The sequence below is a fragment of the Chiroxiphia lanceolata genome, chromosome 5 (genome assembly GCF_009829145.1).
Source record: "Chiroxiphia lanceolata isolate bChiLan1 chromosome 5, bChiLan1.pri, whole genome shotgun sequence".
Lineage (NCBI taxonomy): Eukaryota > Metazoa > Chordata > Aves > Passeriformes > Pipridae > Chiroxiphia > Chiroxiphia lanceolata.
Window position 1 is genome coordinate 62,911,127 of NC_045641.1, and position 16,153 is coordinate 62,927,279.

The following is a 16,153-nucleotide window of genomic DNA, read 5'->3' on the forward strand; positions in this document are numbered from 1 at the left end:
GGGCCGAGGGTGTTGCTCTGATCCCAGGTGAACTCTGGGGGTACCCGCTGTCGAGGAGGTGCCCCCGAGGTGCGCGTGTGTGCGCCCCGGCGGGCTGGCAGGGCTGCCGTGTTTATTTTTCCAAGGAAGGTCGCCCAACAGGCTGAAGTGCTTATTTTTAAACCAGCCCGGAGGGAGTTTGCCAGCGGTCGGGCACAGGCTGAGCCTGGCAGGGACCGACACGACACGGCTGCCAAGCACCGCGCTCCGCCTCGGCTGCTGAGCCCCTCCCGGCACCGCGGGCAGACTTTAGCCCATCGTCCCCGTGCTAAATGCCCGGTTGTGTAATTTTCCCTTCACGAGTTGAGACTTTTTCTCCGTGATTCTGCTAGGAGCTCCCCATTTTGCGTGCTGTATACATGGATGGACCTCGTGATTTCTTCTGCGGCCACATCTGGCAACAGACATATCCCCAGATGCCCCTAGGGATCGCCTGTCTGCCCTTCTCACACCAGCCCACAGGAGACTCCCTCTTCTTCCCCTGTCTACACCGTGCTTAGATGTTTATCCCACCCCCTTTCGTAGCTGACTATGAAGACAAGCAAAACAGGCAGTTGCCCACAGCCTTCTCCCGTGGGTCCCTGTGTAAACTTTGCAGCTCTGTTTTCTCTGGACTCACAGCCCTGTCATCACCCCCCTCTTCCTGACCTTCTAACATCCCCCTCGAAAGTAGATGCACCTTCCATCTCTTTTCTTACCGCAGAGGCTCTAATGGCCTGAACCGACCCTCCCCCCATGGTTTATCTCTTCTCTTTCCCTGCTGCAGCCTGCTCATGAAATGATGGACAAGCTAAAGGTTGAGAAAATACAGTAAAATGCCTTTCTTATCCTGTAATGACCAAGGGGGGAGGACACAGCCTGATAAAAATGACAAGCCAGAAGAATTGAGAGCCAGACCCTTCACCTGCCTGTCCCTCAGTGCACAGAAAACACTTGATAGTCCTGCTGTGATTGCAACTGCTGCAAGCCCGGGAAGAAAGGAATTAAGTACCAAGCCAATTAGAACTGTAAGTTTCTGTCCAAAGAAATGTCTTCCTGCTACCTGTGAAGACGCTAATTCAGAGATTAATATAGGAAGAAAACCTTGAAGCGGGCTGAGCATTGGAAGCTGGTGAAAAATGCATCTGTAGCCCTGTGTTTTATGGCCAGAGGGCTTTGCTTAGCATGTGGAATCTGTGTAGTCCCACTGCAGTGATGGAGGCTCACATGACATTCAGACCCAGCTGCTCGCTTGGGCCTATCTCCATTTTCAACCACTCACTTTATTCCTCTGTTTTTATTGGCATGATTTCTGACAGCAACCACTAGCGCTGGATCAGCCATTTCCTGGCAGTGATTGACCAGGAGGCAAACATTTCATTCTCTAAATTGCCCCAAAGGCAGTCTAAGATGCTCTGCAGCAAACGCTGCTAGACCTGTGTGCTGCAAACAAAGCTCCATCCACCTCCCATTTAAACAAATTGAACCCGAAGAGGCCACAGGGAGAGACAAATGGGGGAGATAACAGGCATAAGGCTTGATGTATTCTTATGGCTGCTTGAAGTAACCCTCACAGAAACTCTGATGGATTTTCTACTCTCCTTCCTCACTCCTGAGTCTGGATGGAGACCAAAGTGGGGGCTCTTTTTGCCTCTTTATGTCTGCCCTACTCAGCCTCCCATCACCCTTGTGTCTGTCTTCACCTCTTTCATCCCAGATATTGAAGTTCTCTGGCTAATCCTTTCTTCCCATGCCCACCACCAGCACTTGGGGCAAAGAGCCTCAGGTTGTTGTACCATGTAGTCACCTGGTGCTCCACAAGGCACTTGCCAGATTCAGAAAGAATAGGGTGATCACATAGCATTTACTCTTTTCCTTGTTTTCCTCCATTAAAACCCTGCTAAAAGGAGGGTGAATGACCTTCAGTAGTTCCTCTACTTTCCCATGCTGTAACCACCATACAGATGGTACAAAACTGTCATGGGAGGAAAGGTAGCACAAGGAAATTGTGTCTATCAGGTGGTCTCTGTATGAAGACACAGCCCTGAGCTGGATACATCTGTGAAGACATTTCAAACTCCCTGATAATTCTATGCCAGGCTGAGTGATATGAAAAATCCCCCTCCACTGCACGTTCCAGATTAAAACCTCACATCAAATCCAGGTATCCTCTGTTCTTTTTGGTGGGGGAAGAAAAAAAAAAAAGGAAGGAAAAATAACCCCCACATTTTAAATGGGTTTAAAAATTTAATTATAGACTGTGTTCTGAAAGCAATGGGCAAGAAAGCATTATATGTGATGTGTTTGCCAACAAATGTTAGCAGGGAGCCAAGGTATGGGGATAGAATGGCAGCAAAACCCTTGAAAGAGGGCCCTGCAGCCAAATTTATCCAAAGCTTTGAGGCCAAATAGATGGATCTTTTATAACTGCTGTGGTCCAGCCTAAATCCCTCCTTTTTTTGCATGCCTGGAGTTAGAGAGGTGAGGATGCAATTTAGGTTTCTCAATTTGCACCGTTCTCAGAACTAAGGCCACTCCAAGGAAGTGTTGATCCCCAGCAGCAAAGCAGGCTGGCCCTCCTTCTCTCACACTTGCTTAGGCCCTGTATATGGTTGAAGCCCATCTGCTGCCAGAGGACTCTTGGGAAGCCCCAGTCACCATGCATGGCAATGCCCTGTTCAAGGAGGGATCCAAGGAAGGCCACACCACTGGAGTCAGGTCCCTCTGTATGGTTCAGGTTCACATTTAAACATACATATATGACCAAGACAGAAAAGTTTCTTCTCTCTGCCCAAAGCTAAGATGGATCCCTTCAGCAGAAGTGCAGTCACTAGGCTAGTCACAAATGCAGACATAGTCCTGTAGAGTTGTTACACCTTTCTGAAGGCTTCATCTGAAAGTCATCTCAGACCTGTACAATCCTGTGATTTCTGTAGAAACCTGTTTCTGCTGTAATCCTGAGCAGCATCACTCACTGGTGTCTCTAGATACTTGGCTGCAAAGTAGGTAAATGGCCAAGTGCACAACAGGCTTTTCTTAGGAAGGCAAGAACAAACTGGACACAACAGGTAAACTGATTCCAGCAGGCATTTGGCAAATTAGGATCTATCCCTGCAACTATTGCAGGTAATGAGGAGGGAGGAGAACCAAAGAGTAGTTCAAACCCTCAAGGCATCACATGCAGGAAGAGCTGAAAGCTTTCTACTGTAATAGTAAAGGAAGGGACGTAGGTCAACCTGTGTTGAGGAACTCACCTCCTCACACAATGGCTCTGTAATGATTAGCTTCACCTCGGCAGCAAAGAGGCTTATTTAAGAATCAACTCGTGGCAAATAAGGATCTTTGTCCATCCACATATAGCAATGCTGAAAGATCAGGTTGCTCAGAGACTTTGGGTCATTGGTTAGCAGCCATTGCACTTGCTTGCAGCAGTTTTCCTCAGCATTACAAATAAGGCTTTTCCCAAGTCAGCATTTATAGCCTGGCCATGACCAAAGCCTACCTTGGGGACTTTAGACTGAGCTCTGTGTGCAACACCCATGGAGGAGGGGAGAAAGTGGCTCTACTCTGGCTCCTCCTCTGGTGTAAAGCTCCTTCCAGGACCAAAGCTGCATCAAGGCCCAGCAAAGGTCAGCCTGCCAAAAAGCATCTGCTGGTGCTCTGAGGGAGGTTGTGGGGGAACGTGGGCAGAGAAGGCTGGACTAGAGGCAGCTGTGGCTGAAAAGGGCTGGGGATGTGAGGCACTTAATTTCCCCCTCTCCCCCCAGCAGCCTCCCAGTTATCAAGGGATGTGACTGGGTTCTCTCTTTCTGCTTTCTTCGGTTTGTGTTGTTGGCTTCTGCAATGCACACACCTGTGGTTTGTTGTGGTTTTATTTTTTTCTGTGGTGGGGGGTTTGTAGTTTTATTTTTTTTTTCCTCTGAGATAACTAGAGATGAAGTTGCAGCCTGTGAAATGTGGGCAATTTAACACGGGATGCAGGGGCTGTGCAGCTTGATCCACTTCTATAGTAAGTGTATTTGCCTCCTGCTAAGGTGTTTCAACCAAGGTCAGTGGAAATAAGCACTATGGCCAGGCAGCTTGAGACAATTAGCAGAAAGCCTAAAGAGAGCCAATTTGCCCAAGCTGGTCAGATCAGGAAACAACAGTCCTTGCAAGTCTGTGGCTCAGAGGAGGGACATGTCTTTCAGCAGGAATTTTTGTCAGTTCTCCCTTGGCTGATGCAAACCAGCATAATTGTACTGAAGTCAAAGAGAAATGCTGTTTGATCCTGGCTGCATGTTTGGGGTATCTATGCTGAACGACTTTGCTACATTTATTTAGCATCCTGATTAGGATTTCTTTTTTTTTAAATCTCTCTGCAACTAGTTCTCCTCCTGTTATTTTTGGTAATGCTAAGAAAGAGAATTCCCTTGTCTAAAGACTATTTATTGTGTAGTTGTTTTTTTGCCAAAGAGCTGGAAGTCACAGAGGTCCAAATGAGCACTGCAGGTATACAGTGTGAGAGCAGTTCTCCACCAAGGTGAAAATCTGCCTGACAGGGTGGATAAGGATACATTTGCACTCTGAGTTAGGCGACAAAGTATGGTAGTGGAACCCCCTAAAATCACAAGGTGTTTCCTATAAATGTAGAGGCCTGTGTTAACGTGGCCTTGTGTGGGGGGACAGTTTTAATTAAGCTGGATCTGGGAAGCCAGGATGTTTTTTCCTCAGATGAAACGTGTTTTGCCTTCCTTTTGACCAGAGGACAGGAAAAGATTTTGCAGTAAAAAAAGCTATTGGCAACTCAGACACCTCTTTTTGGCATTACGATCACTGTGCAACCAGGCTTAAATGTTCTGGGAGCAAGTTCCATCAGCTTGTTTCCAGCCATGGTAGAGCCTGAAATAGCAAACATCAGACCTATGACTGGTTCTTCGACCTAGCAGTGCTATTTTGGCAGCAGGCCCAGGGTTAAACGTAACGAGAGTCATTTTCAGTCCTTGCTCTCCTGAAGGTCAGTGGCCCAAATGGTTGGATGTTTGTCTGAGCTGTTTCCGGACAAGGTCTGCATTTTGTAATGATAAGGCGAAATTCAGAGATCCTCATGTTGCCGATCTCCTGCTAACCCTAATTGGAAAGCATATTTTTCCTGAATAAGGATGTCAGGATTCGGTCATTGGCAATTTTTAACTGTTTTGTCTATTTTGAGTGGGGCGGTCTTTTGTGCTTGCTACAAAGGCTCACTGCTCCCTTTTACCTCCAGTCCATGACTTTCACAGAACAGCTCACCTCATTCTCAGTTTTAAGCCCATTAAGCCTGGCTTACCAGAGTCGCCCACTGCCAGGTAAGACTTTGAGGTTCATTCATCTGCTCAGGTCACATGGAAGAAGCAGTCTCCCTCCTAGCAATCACTCTGGCTTGCCAAATGCCTTCTGAGATGAGTTTTGTCCTCTCTAAAGCTCCCTTAAAAAGCTATCAGAGAGGTCAGCCACAAATTGGTCCCATTTTTTCTGCCAGACCTCTTTGGCCTTGGCTTTCTCATCCGGTAGCATGGCACTGTATCTGTGAGGAGGAGAAAAGTCAGTATCAGACAGGAGACAAGGGGGCAGCTATTTCAAGATCAGCACCAAAATGAAAAGGCAGGAAACAGCAATGTGTTAACCCTTGCAGGACATGCCTGCACCGCTCAGAGTGACACAGTGTAAAGAGCCTGGAGCTCCTGCCAGCTGGTCTCACACTGGGACAAGACACATCACAGCCACATCAGCAGCTACTGAGTCCTGCACCATGAGCACAAACAGCTCAGTCTGCATCAGCTGGAGACTCGTTGGGCAGCAACCGCTGACTAGTACAGAAGAGACAGCACTGGTGCTGCTTTCAGATGTGCCCTGGGCTTAGTCCAAATTGGTAGGAAATCAGAGTATTTGTTGTCTCCCTGGCCATGCAGGGACTTGAGATTGCCTAGAGGATTGGCACAGGATTTGGCAAACAGGCAACAACTGAGGAATATGCACAAAGACCCTAGGTATCATATTCAAACTATTCTGGGACATTCAGAGCTGCCCAGATAAATAGAAAAAGTCATTAAACGCTCTCAAACTAAATGCTGGTAGGTTGTTTTCCTGTGTTTCCCATGTGAGCCACGGCAAACACTGCAGCAAGTCAAATTTTGGCAGAAATAGACAAGTGATACAAAGACATAAGATTTCTCCCATACCCAGAACCAGGTGCTGGAGGCAAGTTCACAAAGGTAGGAAAAGGAAGAATAAACTGAGACACAGAGTTACAGAAAGGAAGAGCACAGGCAGAAGAGCCTCTGGGGTCCCTGTGTCGTGCCTTTGGAGAAGACACGTAGCAGAGATTTTGGATTAATGGAAGCCCAGTTCATGTGGCAGAGGAGACTCTGGGGCCAAAACCCAAATACAGTGGGTTTCTGGGGAGCAAGCTGATAGTCTCCTCATGATTACTATGGCTAGATGAGAGAGGTGAGGAACTTACTTTATGGAGTTGAGTGCAAGTTGTTTTAAGGTCCTCAGGTCAGCATTCATCCCTCCGATGGCCATGAACACCTCGTAGAAGTCATAGGAGACTCCCTTTGCTCCAAAGATAGGGGGATCATCGGGGCTGATCACAATGGGGTGCCCCTCAGCCATGAGGTCAGCTGCGGGGTGACTCCGCAGGTCACCTACCAGCAGCAGGACCTTGGTGGGAAGGGTGGAGATGACACCGTGTCAGGTTATTGCTGTAGCCGTGTTCGGATACCTGCACAGCTGCCTGTGCCAGCAGGGAGTCACCCGGGAGGGACAGCCTCCAGAGGGCTGTTCAGAGTGCATTCTGCTCTGAACTGCTGTGGGAGGGACCAACTTGTCTCCTCAAGGAGATGAGTTTCTTAAATGAATTGCCTAAGTCAAGGCCAGTGGGGTGAATAACTTCTGCTTATTTATAACGATTTGACTGCAAGCATTTCAGGAACAGTCTTTTGGTTACACGCTTGCCATGATGCTTAGCTCAGGGCATCTGGAGCTGGTATCAGGGCTCTCTTCCTTAAGGCTCACACCGGTACATCTCTACCCCAGAGCATCCTTTCTGCTGCACCCAGGGGACAATGGGCACCACGTTAATGTGCTGCAGAAGAGTTCCCACTGCTTACGAATTCTACAAACCCACGAGACTTCCAGTTACAATCCCTGCTTCTCAGCCTCTGGCCCTCCTGGCTTTGAAGTATTTTCCATTATGTCTCTTTAGATACCTCCCTGGCTCTGGGCCTCATCTCCACTAGGGAGGACTGCCTACCCAAGTTCCTCTGGGTAGGAATATAAATGATTTTTTTTGCTGAGTGGTATTACAAGCCTTATATATATTCACAGTGCGTGTCTATGTAGCAAACTGCAGTGTAATGTGGCGCAAGGGAAAGAGCCAGCCTGTGTGCATCAAAACTTGTAGCTGCCCCCCAGCTCCCTGCTACTCCCCACTGCTATGGTGAACCCCATTCCAGTGTCCCAGCCCCAAGAACTAAGCTTTTAACAACATACCTGGTTGGAGATGGGACAGACTTCTACAGGAATATCCCTCTTCAGAGACAAATTTTTGGCTACTGGGTGTTTAATGAGAGCGAGTCCGTGGCCAATCCTGCTGGTGTTCAGGAGCAGTGCATCCAGCACATTATTGTCTACAGAGGTGCCCTGCCAGTCTGAGCAGAGACAGGTAAGAGTCACTGCAGTGCTGTGAGGAAGCATGTCTTCTCAAACTGCTGGATGATTTTGTTAATAGATGCCCCAGTTGCAAGGTAAGAGGGTTTCCACTTGCATTTTCAGTGAAGCAGGGTTTTAATTCTGCCCAGGATATTGCTCAGCATGGAGATATCCACTCATTTCACCTGGCTTTAGATGTCCACAGTGCTGCTCTTACAGCTAAGCTAATCATGCTGGTCTCCATTCATTGTCAATGGAGAGAAGCAATAATTTGTGGGGAGTAGCCTGTGCGATAGGGTGAGATGTACTGTGCCTCAGAAGAGCTTGTTACTGCCCACGGCTACAAAAGGAGCCCAGGGAAACTAGTTCGGAGGTAGACCCCTTCTCTGTAGATGTCAACAAGCAATACACATAATGCACAAGTTAGACACAACTGTCATGCATGGTTAGGATAAATCCCACCCATACTGACTGAATAATACACATCGCCCCACTAATGAAATGAAGGGTACATTGGTTACTTTGATGAACGTATTCAGTTAAGACTCAAGGCTGGCTCAGACATTCCTTCACCTTAAAATGTAAAATAATGGCTCAGGAATTCTGCTGCCACTATGAATGGGAGGTGAGTGCTGCTCCAAGAAGGAAATGGCTACCAGCAATAACTCTCACAGCATGACTCCATGTCAAAGACACTGAGCAACATGACACCTGTAGCCAAAATCAGGGAGTAGGTAAGGGAGTGGTCCTGTAGGAATGCTACAGCAACAGGCTGATATGGGGAGAAGCATAAGGAAAACTGATTATGTACACATGTATACACACACATCATCTTGATACACCCAGGCTTGCTTCTTCTGTGCTTTGCAAGACTTCCGTCTTGCCTCTGCAAGCAAGAACAGGCCTCGAGCCCTCATGCTTACCAGTCTCACCAGCATGGAAAAAGTACGGCAAGCTGATCCCCATGGAATACGGGATGGTCAGGGCATCCTTCAGGTCCCATAAAGAATGACCTTCATCTTCATCACCAACCTAGAGGAAAAAAGAAAGGTATTTTTGAACACACTTGGGAAGATAGTGGCAATAACAGCTATATATCACTGAGGCGCCAGCTGTACAGAAATTGCAACGCTGTGGGGTGGGGAGCTGATTCTTTCAGGGGATTTTGCCAATTATCCTGAACAAAATCCTTAGCTGGAGGATTTGAAATCCATTAACACTGATTTCAGTACAGCAGCAGAGGTTCTGCCTCTGGTATACAACATATGCCATATTATATATGTAGTTATATCACTAGGGGTTAATGTGAAGCCACAGAAGAAACATGGTTACCAGGTCGAAGCCTGCCAGGGTGTCTGGGAATTGGGCTCTGAGCGCCATGGCAGTGACGATGGCTTCTTTAATCTGGGAAACATTCAGCATCCTAAAGAGCAAGAGAGAGAAAGCAGTGCAGAGGCTCACTCCCATGGGCCCGCCTTCTTTGGGTTTGACTTGTGAAATGGGGCCCCCAGGGGTATTTCCAAAATGCAAGTTGCTCCCGAATCTGACAACCAGCTTCAGGTCTCCAGAGTAACAGCAGCAGAAAATTGATATTATGAAAGGAAGCCCCTGAATGACCAGGAAATGCCTGGCTAGACCCTGCTGTCACTTGAGTTGAGGCATGCCTGTCTGACTCACTGGCTTTCACATCCACCAAGCAGGGAACACAACAGCGTGGAGAGAAAACATTTAATTTTTTTTTCCCCTCTCGACTGTTTTGTTGGGAGGTGAGACAGTGACTGCATTTCAAGAGAGTTTTAAATTTGGGTTTGTTCCAGCCCTATCAGACTTTAACATCTCGGCTCGTTTTGCAGACACACTGTGTCCATATCCAAGCTGCCCAAAGACAAGCCAGCTCTGAGCTGGAAACGGCACTGTGCCGAACCAGAGCGAGTAAATGCTGCTGAGAGGTCTGCTCTGTTTGCTCAGGGTCACCTCACATGACTTCGTGGCATCTGGCTGACTTGGAGAACAGCCTCGTGCCCGCCTGCGAGCAGCAGCACGAACATACCGTACAAAGGCTGCCGGGAGAGCAGCGTCTGCAGGGTCCCACGGGGGCCTTTGCAGCACCAAGTGCCCATACTCGGGCACTGCTGTCACTGCTTCGGTTCCTGCAGAGACCGGGAGTGTGTCCAGGCTCGGGAAGGGAGCACGCACGGCTTGGACACGCACACAAGCAGCCCTTCCCTTGCTCGTTCCCGCACCCGGGGCTCACGGACTCCCGTCCTCTGGCGCACACCGTGAGCTAACCCTGCTCACTTCGCACGTACGCAGACTTATATAGATGATTTCTCACCCTCAGCCTTTTGCACATGCCAGGGAATGCCTCGGGAGTCAACACCCTGGGTCTGACAACGCACGTGGACATTGCTAACCAACTGTGGCACTTCAGCACTGCTTCTCCTGGCCTGGCCCCCTCCCTCCCAGCACAGCCGGCCACGCAGGGCTGCTCTTAGCCCTGTACAGCCTCTGTCTACCTGTGTGCTGTAAATATAATCTTGGCTCCAACAAAGTCAGGGTGCTCCTTCACAAACTGCCTGGTCACTTCCCGATAGGTTGCCACAGACCATGATTTATTGTGCCGGGTGCCATCCAGTTCATACACCTGCAGGATGAAAAGCACATCACAAGCAGTAGTTAGAAGAGGTGTTTTACTGGAAGGTGGGAGAAATGAACTGAAGAAAACCTTGGAAGAAACAATGTGTTATGGTCCTGGGAACAGGGCAGGGAAAAAAAAACAGCTAAATCTGTGCAGAATATTTTCTTCTTGAAGACTTTACCAGCTGGCAAGAACCAAGGAATGGTTTTCCTCCCTCCTATGTGATACAAGATACAAGTTTCTCCGTGTTCAGACGCGGCAAGCAAGTGCCCTTGAGTACCCAGAGGAGACCATGACCTCTTACTCACATCTGTATCAAATGCTGGAGTGTTTTGTCCAGCCGTCTGGCGGCTCACACACTCTGTGCCTTGCAGTGGCAGTCTGTCAGCCAAGGCAGCCCCAAGGCACGCGAGGACCGAGTTCCATAAGCTACCAGCTGGGCTGGGCTTCTGCTCCCCTTTGCCAGAGGTTCACTCCATGACCTTGAGAGGGTCATTTAGTCTTCCCATGCCTTCTCAGTTCTCTGGCTGCGAACTGGGAAGAATAATTCTTTTGGCATACTCTGTTTCATCAACTTTCTCTGGGGATTCCTCACTACCAAGGTCGTACCCGGGGCTGTTGCCCTGATTTCATCGGGGGTGTAGGCACTGAATGCCCTCAGTGATACTAAAGCACAAAAGCCCTGCCTGGAGTTGTTCACTCAACAGTGGCTGAATCCCTCAGTTTTCTTCTCACCATTCTTTTCTCTTTCACCCTTTTCCTTCACCTCTCAGCTGCTCCTCTCCACCATTTTACTTCTGCCTGATGCTGCCTCTTGCAGTGATGAGCCTCACTAAGCCCCCGCACTGTGCTGACCCCCTTGTAGGCACCAGCAGCCGTGGGGCAGCTGCAGATGCTCAGAGGGAACTCTTCCCCAGCTGCAGCCCATGGGAATGTGAGACTTTACACAGCTGAATCTGCAAACACAGCTGGGCTTGGGGGGCTTTTCCACAATGTTTGCCGTTTCACACTTAATCCCAGCGTTCATTTACTTTTCTTCAGGGGCCGCTTCTGGCAGGCTTTGCTGCAAGGAGAGGTTTTGCAGTGTCAGTGCTGTTGTCCAAGCCTTGTAGAGGATCTCCAGCCACACGAGCATCTTGTTATTCCTGTCACAGCCTGCTCACCTTGACTAAAACAGCAAAGTGTTTCCCTTCCCTCTCATCCCAGCTTCAGCCCGGTTGTACCTTCCCTGCCCATGCTGCCCTCCAGTCCAGGGTGGTTGCAGCTCCTGGCATCCCTCACTGTGGTACTAGGGCTGCAGGCAGCCTGCCTGTACCTCACAGCACACCGAGCTCCTGGGTGTGAGCAAGCCCCGGGGCTCTGGAGGCTCCCATGTCGGCAGCCAGCATTAGGAGCTGGATGGGAAGCAAATCTTCCCTGCCAAGCCTCCCTTCAAAAGCCTTTACAACCGTGTCTAAGGGCTGATGGTAAAGGCAGGGTATTTTCCAGTCAGGCCCACGCAGATTCTCTTGGCCCAGAAACATGTGTGACCTGGGGGGATGCCAGTGCTCGCGCTGTCTCACAGCACAGGAATTTTGACATTGCTGTTATTTTCTCTTTTGAGGTACCCCGAAGACAGATGGTGACTGAGTTCAGAGCAACTGCCTTATGACAACCCTCAGCAAAGTAAGATACACGTAAGCTTTGTGGTCTTCTCCTCCTCCTTTTTTTTTTTTTTTGACCTTTTCAAAACACCCTTCTCATCTCAGACACAACTGAGTGGCAGCCTGAAGCCCTGACACTGAGCCCTGTCTTGCTATGGGGCCAGCCCAAGCCTCAACAGGGCAGGGTCAGCAGCCCTGCTCCCCAGCTGTTGGGACAAAGCCAGATCAGCCTCCAAATTTGTCACAGCACCTGCCTGTGCACTGGTGGGGGTGGCTGTGGAGGCCTGCCCAACAGCAGATGTGGTTGCTGGGGCACAGACATTTATCTGCAGCTGGCTGGAACCCCCCAGCCATTGCATGCAAGGGTAGGGATTTATGGAAGATGCTGGCAGGCACATTCAGGAGTTAAGCCACCAGCAGGACATCAACGTGGCTACTGAATCCACTGGATGCCATGGCACCAGCAGAAAACTGATACCTGCATTCCCATGCACAACCCACCACCACCTCCTGGTCCTTCAGATGCTTCTGGATGAACCTTGTACAGCCATCTTCATTCCTGTTGTAATGGACAGTGAAGAACATGGAGGTAGGTGGTGTAATGAGGAGCAGCAGCCCTGATTTGTTTGCTTTGGTAAGGCATTTTCCCCTCTGACAGAACTCCCAACTCCATGCTACCCCTCTTGGAGCTGGGCTGGAGGATTGTATGGGAAAGGTGTGCCTGCAGAGTCAAAATTTTCACTGGGAAAGTGGGAACAGTGGTGTGGTCTGCTGGTGCTTGGGAAGGCAGAGTGGCTTTGTAGGACATTCTGACCAGCTCTGGGTGACACACAGGGAGAACGGCCTAAACCATTTCCAGCAGATTTTAGTGTTAGGGGCAATGAAAGGAGCAGTTCATGCTTCAAATACATAGCCAAAATTTTAGGTTGTCTGCAAACTGTGCAAGACAGTGCTTTGCCAATTTATTGAACCTATTCAGAGAAGTCATTCTGAAATAAGCTGAGGATTTAAAATAACATAACTATCCCAGATTGAGTCTCTATGCAAGACGGGAAATTTTTGGAGAATAGCTGCCATAGAACAGGTGATTCTAGTGCAGACAAAGCTGAGATACATCTTCCCAATAAGCAAGATTTTGACACAGCTCCCAGTCAGACTGTACAATGCAGTTTTGTGCTGATGCCACAGTAGGTATCTCCCTTAGCCATTAAGAACAAAGCATGTCTCACTTTCAAGCCCTTGCCTATGCAAATCTCCAACAAAGACCTTTGAATATGATCCAGGTTTTCTAGCATCCTTAGAAGGGCAGGTATGCAAACATCCAAAAACTAAATTCAAGATAGGGCTTGAGAAAAGTTATGGAGAAATAAGGATTTAAAAGAATACTAGAGAGGCCAAAAAATACGTACTGCAGGCAGGATAGCTCTTATCTCGACATACTGCACGTTATCTTCATAGAGCTCCAGCAGCCCCTGGTAGAAATAGGCCTTGAACACAGGTGCATAGCAGATAAGGCCAGAGGCAATGAGAAAGACTTCTTCAAATCTTTTCCAAATGAAAGCCTGAGAAGGGTAGGCCTGCTCAGGGGCATCTGTCACCAGGGTCAGGTTTCTCAGCAAGCTGTAGAGAAGGGAAAAGAGAAAGAATGAGGAGAACAAACAGGACAACTGACTTTCAGCATGCAAAAAGCCACCAGCTGGCAGCTGAGCGTTGGGTACAGGAGGAAATAGATTCCTCCAGGATAGGTGTGACTTTTGTTGTCAGAGACCAAGCTTTGTGCACATGACACTCTCCCTCTCTCATGCTCTGGGGAGCAGCAGGGCAGTGGCTGTGCTGAAGGAGGCACGTGTTCCCTGGGCAGGACCAAGAGAATGTGCAAAGCCATTCCTGCCACAACAGGGGCCCAAAATCTAACTCAGAGCCTGTTGGCACTGCAGTACAACAGTTGTAACAGCAACTGGTGCAACTAGAAAGCATTCAGGTCATTTTTCTGCCACCTGTATTTACTGTTCTAATGGCTGGTACAGAAGTCATACAAGACGTGTTGAGCTGTAAGCAGGGTAAAAACAAGGTGTTCAAAACCTGCCCCTCCCTTTTTCAAGGACAAAATCGGAGTAATAGGGTTACAAAAGCAAATATGGTGCTTTTATATCACAAGAATTGCACTCTGCTGCCCAGGGGTATCCTTACTCCCAAAGTAGGCAAGTACATTACTCCTGCAGACAATACATTCCCCCAAGCACCTTCAGTGCATGTAAAATGTTATGACACTTGGCCCTCTGTTCACCACCTAAAGGCAGACTGAGTTTCCAGGAGGTGCCATGTACTGGGCCACCACCAACCTGCTTATTGAGCCCATAAGTTGTCCTGATACCTTCATATTCTCAAAATATGCCATCTAAAAAAAGCAGGGGGAAAAAACCTGTGAATTACAAATCATTTTCCCCCACCAGTGGACCAACCCTGACACCCTGCTTGCCTGCCTTGCTGATACCTTCTTCAGGGAAACAGCTGACAAGAAGGTCCTGGCTTTTCCTTAGTGGGATGGAAACTCCCACTGTTTCCTCCATAAACTCAAGCTGGCATATAAACTTCCTTCAGAAATCCAGAGAGATGGTGGGCAGTGTTATCAAGCAGAGTTTAAGGGAGCCAGTAATTGCAAGATTATCTAATTGTGGGTGACAGCTTGCATTTAGGACAGAGTGAGCATCTGTGCCACAACACCATCCTCTGACAAGCTGATAGCCTTCATCCCACCTGAAGCCTTGCCTCTGGCAACAGCTGGTGGTCACCTGAAGAGGAGTTCATAATAAATTTCTCAGGGCAAAGTCCAAATGGCAGTATAGAGGTGATTAGCTTCATTCCTGAGTGGAAAAATGGAAGGCATTGCAGCAAACTGTAGAGCTGTTTGCTTGCAGGTGGGTGGGCTCACCAGCCAGGCCAGGCCTGGAGCTTATCTCGTGTCAGGGGCTAAGCAGGTTCAGATAGAAATACCTTCAGCCATGCTTCAGCTTTCATCCCAGTATATTGTTTCCCCTCAATAACAGCTACTGATCTTTAATAATGTTCTGTGTTTGATGTCTTGGCCTCTGTCCTCATGCAGTGTTCTGCTCTGTTATATGGGAGGTGTGGGTTTGATTTGTGGTCTTATTATCTTCATCCAGGACGCTTCTGTATTAGCACCACCCCCCACTACAGATGTAAAATGTGATCTGGTCCAAACTCATAAACTAAGACATCCTGGACAGAGATATGCCTTTGGAGTCCCTCCATCATGCCCATAAAACAGAGCCCATTCCCCCAGGATTTGTCTGCTCTTTCACTCTCTAAGGGTGCTCTTCCAGGGGCTGCAGTTTCCTTTCCTCCTCACTCTGTTAATTTCTTTGCCAGGAACAATTTTAGAAGCAAAACTGTTCATAAAGAGATGCTCGTACTCTGTTAAGGATGAGATTTTAAATGCTCAACAGTCAGGAAAATTCAGAGTTAAGGTTTCCACAGCAACTTCGGCTCTGCCTTCCCATGCATTACAATAGGGGCTTTGGTGCCATTATCACAGGACACTGGGCAACCCCAGCTACTGTTCAGTAATCCATGCAACCAGAGGAGACTGAGCTGGACCATGGAAGGGGTGGGCAGCGGGGAGCATGCAGCAGTGGGAGACACCGAAGCATCACCCTAGAAACCAGGAATGCAGGAGCCAGGAGCATCTTGGAGGCGCTGATCCAGCTGCCTGAGCTGCAGTGGAGGCCAGCCACCGGCAGAAAGGGTGTGCTGCCGCTCGTCAGGGAGGGGAGAGGAGGTTTCGTTTGGGAAGAGCTGGGGAAAAGAGACTTTTCCACTTCCCTCCTGGCTGAAGGGCAGCTCCCCTCCAGCTCCGCACGCCAGCAGAGAGCACCTGCCTGGAGCCGAGAGCCGAGTGGGGCTGTTCCCACCAGCCCTGCAAGCACTGAGGGAAAAACCTCCCCGTGGATCAAAAGGCCGTGCAAGCCCGTTCTCGCCACTCCGTGCAGCTTCCTTTCAGATAAGGATGGGCGGTTAGTCGGGCTCCCACCACTTTCTCCCCTTGTCCTGTGAGAACTCGGCTCCTCCAGCAACGAGTGAGTGCAGGGCTCCGCTCCCTGCCTTTAAATCTAGCTGTACAAACTTGTGCTTGTTTACTTAGCCTGTGCTCTTGGGCTAG

The 16,153-nt window shown here is 48.9% G+C and overlaps 1 protein-coding gene across 5 annotated transcripts in view; it reads right to left on the reverse strand.

Annotated features, from left to right (window-relative positions):
• ADA2 (adenosine deaminase 2) overlaps positions 1-16,153 on the reverse strand; it is a 54,364-nt gene that overhangs the window by 715 nt on the left and 37,496 nt on the right. For 4 of the 5 annotated variants that reach the window (XM_032687780.1, XM_032687777.1, XM_032687778.1 and 1 more), the window contains 7 exons: positions 13,383-13,593; positions 10,209-10,336; positions 9,025-9,115; positions 8,616-8,724; positions 7,534-7,691; positions 6,500-6,702; positions 2,253-5,563 (listed from right to left, as the gene is read on the reverse strand). In XM_032687780.1, the coding sequence (XP_032543671.1) occupies positions 5,455-5,563; positions 6,500-6,702; positions 7,534-7,691; positions 8,616-8,724; positions 9,025-9,115; positions 10,209-10,336; positions 13,383-13,593 (1,009 nt within the window). In that variant the 3' untranslated portion in view covers positions 2,253-5,454. Of the gene's footprint in view, positions 1-2,252; positions 5,564-6,499; positions 6,703-7,533; positions 7,692-8,615; positions 8,725-9,024; positions 9,116-10,208; positions 10,337-13,382; positions 13,594-16,153 lie in introns of those variants that run through there. The other variant, XR_004357080.1, reaches the window with a different exon arrangement.